The 7,161-nt window shown below is 37.5% G+C and overlaps 1 protein-coding gene across 2 annotated transcripts in view; it reads right to left on the reverse strand.

Annotated features, from left to right (window-relative positions):
• Positions 1-1,580, reverse strand: part of LOC128663806 (very-long-chain 3-oxoacyl-CoA reductase) — a 113,627-nt gene extending 112,047 nt beyond the window's left edge. The window contains exon 1 of one of the 2 annotated variants that reach the window (XM_053718324.1): positions 819-1,580. In XM_053718324.1, coding sequence (XP_053574299.1) covers positions 819-987 — 169 coding nt within the window. In that variant the 5' untranslated portion in view covers positions 988-1,580. The remainder of the gene's footprint in view (positions 1-818) is intronic. The other variant, XM_053718323.1, reaches the window with a different exon arrangement.
• Positions 1,581-7,161: the final 5,581 nt, after the last annotated feature.

Genomic DNA, 7,161 nt, shown 5'->3' on the forward strand with positions numbered 1-7,161 from the left:
TCCTTAGAAAATAATTTACTGCACATACCTCCTTGCAGGTGGGCCCTGCATGCTATCCCCTGTTCTGAAGTTACCTCACTCCTCAAAATGGCAGAGAACAGCAAGTGGATCTTAGTTACGACCGCTAAGATCATAGAAAACTCAGGCAGATTCTTCTTCTAATGCTGCCTGAGAACAAACAACACACTCCGGTGCCGTTTAAAATAACAAACTTTTGATTGAAGAAATAAAAAATAAGTTTAACACACCACAGTCCTCTCACACGTCCTATTTTTAGTTAGGTGCAAGAGAATGACTGGATATGACGTAGAGGGGAGGAGCTATGTAGCAGCTCTGCTTGGGTGATCCTCTTGCACTTCCTGTTAGGGAGGAGTTATAATTCCCATAAGTAATGGATGACCCGTGGACTGACTACACTTAACAGGAGAAATAAGAATGTGAAATGCATATAAAACATTGCTAATGCTTTTTTTGCAATAAAGTGACTACATTTTAATGCATGTATAATAATATGAATAAAATGTCCCTTTAAGGCAAATAAAGTTGTATATTCTAAAAAAAAAAAAATAGAGAAAAATGGAGTAACAAGTTTATTGAACCATTACATTACTTGTAAAATGTTATCAAGTAATACAAGTTTATTGTTCATTAACTTCACCCAATGGACTTTAACCTGCAAATAAACAGCAGGCAGCATGAAATCCAATTGAACTAGTGCATTAGTATGTTATACCTACAATATACATTTAGATTTAAATGTGAAGTTAGTACATTATAAGTATCACCCTGTAACACATACACAGCAATTCTCTACTTACCTGCCCAATCACCATACTTTTTGAGATTAGGTTTCCACCATCTAGAGACGATGTGTATCCTGAATCCGTGCAACAACTTCCATCCTTGGCTTACAATCAAGTAGCAGAAAGTCAGTACCCCTAGCAGCGTGAACCCTTGAGAACAAAGATCGTCCATGTCTGCTCTCATGCTTAGTCTAATCTGATTCTCTACACGCACAGCAAATGATCAATTTTCTTTTATAAGGAAATGAGAGGTGAAAACTGTAAAGGACACTCCTCTTATTGATAACAGAATAGCCCAAGTGCATTAACTCCTTAGATTATTTTTAAAAGTCAATGAATGTTCTGTGTATTTCATCTCTGATACAAACTGACTACTGATATACCTGTATCAAGAATAGACTCAGGCTATTCTGTAATTTTAAAAATAGGAAAAGGAAATGGGAGAGTATAGAGGGGATATTAAGCACTCTTACACCTATCGCTTGTAATAAGCTGTAAAATTACAGCATGAAATATCTGCTATCGAATAATAAATGTATATACTGGTATTAAAACCTATAATCTTTATTAAGGAATTTATTTAAAAATGAATGACTAAGGTGATAAACATCACCTATCATTACCCACACAGATATATTACCTAAAGGTACACCACAATTACTGCACTGCTGCTATCATGTCACCCCCCTGTATTCCTGGCCGATATCAGGAACCGTCGGCTTCAGATGTAATAAAAGTAGTTTAAAAACAAATTGAACTGCACAAACATGTTTCAGCTGTTGCACAGCCTTTCTCAATGTGATTCAGCAAGTGAACTGACAAACCTGATTCAGTACACACCTCTGAGAAAAAAACAAAACACCACGAAACAGACTATTATTGTATAAGTCTTCGTTCAATGACATGTACTCCTATGTAATCCTAACATTTACTATGTGTTGACATATATTCCATGGCATCTGAAAAACTGCTGTTAGTATAGAATATACCATTTCAGCTACTAATACCAATGAATACATTATGGATATATTATCCTTACTTATGTATTTGTCAGTTATTGAAATCATATAGGGCTTCATATCTTTCCAAATTGGGTCGGTGTGTTGATTAAGTGATATAGTCAGATCTGTATAATTTTAATCATCCTGGGGATACGCATGAATATTTGAATAAATAATAATTATAAATATAAATATATAGGAAGTATGCACCATATGAATTTATAGCTTCATGAGCTAAAGTGATATGAAATATGTGTGTGCAGTATGCACAAGTTACCTTACTCAATTCACTCTACATTATTATAGCTCCATGAAGTGGCTCTCACAGTCAAATTTATTATGTGTTTAACACGCTCAGATAGGGACTTTTTTAATCTTGTCAATTCTAAGCATTGTACACTTTTCATGGCATAATGGAAAGTCAATTCGGGGTGCATACCCTATATTAAGGGTTTACTATCTACTAAATCATGGTATGTATATCATAATAAATTACTCTTCCCAGAGTTATCCTAATTGCATATTCTCAATTACGGATTAAAAAATAATAATAAGATGATGCATTGATACAATATACAGTGGAAGACAACTATCATTCTGGATTAATATATACAATCCCATATTAGTGTCAGATGGGTGTAGCTGTTCATCCACCAATGTAGTAGTGTTTATATCCTAGTGGGTCCCCTGTGTATAGTTCACCCATATTACTCGCATATGGAAATGAATATTTGCCCACATATATAGTAATATGTTCATGTATAAGTCCACCATGTAATAAGTATCTTACGCCTAGATTTAGAGTTCTGCGTTAGCCGTCAAAAGCAGCATTAAGGTTCCTAACGCTGCTTTTGGCCGCCCGCTGGTATTTAGAGTCAGCCAGGAAAGAGTCTACCGCTCACTTCCAAGCCGCAACTTTTCCATACCGCAGATCCCCTTACGCCAATTGCGTAGCCTATCTTTTCAATGGGATCTTCCTTACGCTGGTATTTAGAGTCTTGGCTGAAGTGAGCGGTAGAGCCTCTGCCGACAAGACTCCAGCCGCAGAAAAAAGTCAGTAGTTAAGAGCTTTCTGGGCTAACTACTAAAAGCTCTTAACTACTGTGCTCTAAAGTACACTAACACCCATAAACTACCTATGTACCCCTAAACCGAGGTCCCCCCACATCGCCGCCACTCTAATACATTTTTTTAACCCCTAATCTGCCGACCGCACACCGCCGCCACCTACATTATCCCTATGTACCCCTTATCTGCTGCCCCTAACATCGCCGACACCTACATAATATTTATTAACCCCTAATCTGCCCCTCCCAACGTCACCGCTACCTTACCTACACTTATTAACCCCTAATCTGCCGATCGGACCTAGCCGCTACTCTAATAAATGTATTAACCCCTAAACTGCCTCACTCCCGCCTCAAAAACCCTATAATAAATATTATTAACCCCTAATCTGCCCTCACTAACATCGCCAACACCTAACTTCAAGTATTAACCCCTAATCTGCCGACCGGACCTTGCCGCTACTCTAATAAATGTATTAACCCCTAAAGCTAAGTCTAACCATAACCCTAACACCCCCCTAAATTAAATATAATTTTAATCTAACGAAATAAATTAAATATTATTAACTAAAGTCTTCCTATTTAAAACTAAATACTTACCTGTAAAATAAACCCTAATATAGCTACAATATAACAAATAATTATATTGTAGCTATTTTAGGATTTATATTTATTTTACAGGCAACTTTGTATTTATTTTAACTAGGTACAATAGTTATTAAATAGTTATTTACTATTTAATAGCTACCTAGTTAAAATAATTACCAAATTACCTGTAAAATAAATCCTAACCTAAGTTACAATTAAACCTAACACTACACTATCAATAAATTAATTAAATCAATTAACTACAAGTACCTACAATTAAATAAACTAAATTACAAAAAACAAACACTAAATTACAAAAAATAAAAAAAGATTACAAGGATTTTAAGCTAATTACACCTACTCTAAGCCCCCTAATAAAATAACAAAGCCCCCCAAAATAAAAAAATTCCCTACCCTAATCTCAATTAAAATAGTTAACAGCTCTATTACCTTACCAGCCCTTAAAAGGGCTTTTTGCGGGGCATGCCCCAAAGAAATCAGCTCTTTTGCCTGTAAAAAAAACACAATACCACCCCCCCAACATTACAACCCACCACCCACATACCCCTACTCTAACCCAAACCCCCCTTAAATAAACCTAACACTACCCCCCTGAAGATCTCCCTACCTTGAGTCGTCTTCACTGAGCCGAGCACCGATGGACCAAAAGAAGACATCCGGAGCGGCAGAAGTCTTGATCCTATCCGGGCAGAAGAGGACATCCGGACCGGCAGACATCTTCATCCAAGCGGCATCTTCTATCTTCATCCATCCGACGAGGAGCGGCTCCATCTTCAAGACCTCCGGCACGGAACATCCTCTTCCGATCGACGAATGAAGGTTCCTTTAAGTGACGTCATCCAAGATGGCTTCCCTCGAATTCCGATTGGCTGATAGGATTCTATCAGCAAATCGGAATTAAGGTAGGAAAAATCTGATTGGCTGATTGAATCAGCCAATCAGATTCAAGTTCAATCGGATTGGCTGATCCAATCAGCCAATCAGATTGAGCTCGCATTCTATTGGCTGTAAAAGTTGCCTGTAAAATAAATATAAATCCTAAAATAGCTACAATATAATTATTTGTTATATTGTAGCTATATTAGGGTTTATTTTACAGGTAAGTATTTAGTTTTAAATTGGAAGACTGTAGTTAATAATATTTAATTTATTTAGTTAGATTAAAATTATATTTAATTCAGGGGGGTGTTAGGGTTAGACTTAGCTTTAGGGGTTAATACATTTATTAGAGTAGCGGCGAGGTCCGGTCGGCAGATTAGGGGTTAATACTTGAAGTTAGGTGTCGGCGATGTTAGTGAGGGCAGATTAGGGGTTAATAATATTTATTATAGGGTTTTTGAGGCGGGAGTGGGGCGGTTTAGGGGTTAATACATTTATTAGAGTAGCGGCTAGGTCCGATCGGCAAATTAAGGGTTAATAAGTGTAGGTAAGGTAGCGGCGACGTTGGGAGGGGCAGATTATGAGTTAATAAATATAGGGGTCGGCAATGTTAGGGGCAGCAGATTAGGGGTACATAGCTATAATGTAGGTGGCGGCGGTGTCCGGAGCAGCAGATTAGGGGTTAATAATATAATGCAGGGGTCAACGATAGTGGGGGCAGCAGATTAGGGGTTAATAAGTGTAAGGTTAGGGGTGTTTAGCCTCGGGGTACATGTTAGGGTGTTAGGTGCAGACTTAGAAACTGTTTCCCCATAGGAAACAATGGGGCTGCGTTAGGAGCTTAACGCTGCTTTTTTGCAGGTGTTAGGTTTTTTTTCAGCCCAAACTGCCCCATTGTTTCCTATGGGGATATCGTGCATGAGCACGTTTTTCCAGCTAGCCGCTACCGTAAGCAACGCTGGTATTGAGCGTTGAAGTGGCGGTAAATATGCCTGTACACTCTCTTTTTGGAGCCTAACGCAGCCCTTCAGAGAACTCTAAATACCAGCGTTATTTAAAAGGTGCGGGGGGAAAAAAACACGCATAGCTAACACACCCCTTTGGCCGCAAAACTCTAAATCTAGGTGTTAGATTAGTAGTCTACAAATAAACCCAAAAATTATTATTGTCATTCATGCCGTGGGGCATCACAGAGTTTAATTTAAAAATCTATCTGGCTTCTTTTTTGAGTAATATTTGTTTGATGTTCCCTCCTCTAATCCCAGGTATAGCAGTTTCTAATCCCCAGCATTTGAAAGATTTAGGGCTCGATGATTGAAAGCTCTCTGGGCTGGCGAGATTATTGAAGAATGCTCGCCAGTCCTCCTTTTTCCCTTGTGGAATGATCTAAAGCCATTTTTTACCCTGAAAACAGGGTGTCTCGCAAAGGGGCGTATACTGCATTTTCATATGAAATGTGCACAACAAAATTCGTATTTTAAACATTATACAAAACAAATATTTGAACCCTTCACACAAAAATAAACAGGGAAAAATTGTATTGTTAAGGTGCATCAAAAATCGTAACAAAATTCTTCACCAAAAATCGTATGTTAACAAAAAAGTAAAATTAGTATGTAATTTACACAGGAATAAATCAAATTAAATATTCACAGCAAAATTGTAATAGTAGTACACTGAATGTGCAAAAATCACACAGAAATTTGAATTTATAAATACAAAATGCAAAGCGTAATTGTTGTTTTTTGGGCTGAACATGGGCGTTCCATGGGCGTATATATGACAATGTCTCACTAATCCCAGCATAATTCTATAAAGATGTTCGCACTGCAGATATCACAGTTTTTTCTCGCCAACTAAAAGGTGGCGAGCTTTTCTAAAAACAATACGAACACTTATAACCCCAATAGAAAAACAAGTGCATACGAACATATAGGCGAATGTAAGATGCTATAAGCAGAAAGCAGCGTAATGTGAGTTATAGTGGCTGCAGGATTTTAATTTTAAAGTGCTCCCCCTGCTCCCTGATAACTTCGCACTAAGGAGCAAAGTTTCCCTATCCAGCGAGCTCCAATACTTTTAATAGGAGCCATCTCGCAACTCGCAGGGACTGCCCCTTTTTTACGATCATTGCACCGGGGCAGCCCTGCGAGTGTCAGCGAGAAAAAGAAGGTTTGAGCTGGCGAACAATATATCATCGAGCCCTTAGTGTTGCCATTATGGTGTAGTAAGAAGTGTCTCGCTACACTGGTTAATTGCTTGCCTCTCTCTAGAGTCTTACTGGCAGATCTAATATTGCTCATGACTTCCCATTATGCCATGAAAAGTGTACAATGCTTAGAATTGACAAGATTAAAAAAGTCCCTATCTGAGCGTGTTAAACACATAATAAATTTGACTGTGAGAGCCACTTCATGGAGCTATAATAATGTAGAGTGAATTGAGTAAGGTAACTTATGCATACTGCACACACATATTTCATATCACTTTAGCTCATGAAGCTATAAATTCATAGGGTGCATACTTCCTATATATTTATATTTATAATTATTATTTATTCAAATATTCATGCGTATCCCCAGGATGACTAAAATTATACAGATCTGACTATATCACATAATCAACACACTGACCCAATTTGGAAAGATATGAAGCCCTATATGATTTCAATAACTGACAAATACATAAGTAAGGATATCCATAATGTATTCATTGGTATTAGTAGCTTAAATGGTATATTCTATACTAACAGCAGTTTTTCAGATGCCATGGAATATATGTCAACAAATAGTAAATGTTATG

The sequence above is a fragment of the Bombina bombina genome, chromosome 6, assembly GCF_027579735.1.
Source record: "Bombina bombina isolate aBomBom1 chromosome 6, aBomBom1.pri, whole genome shotgun sequence".
Classification (NCBI taxonomy): Eukaryota; Metazoa; Chordata; class Amphibia; order Anura; family Bombinatoridae; genus Bombina; species Bombina bombina.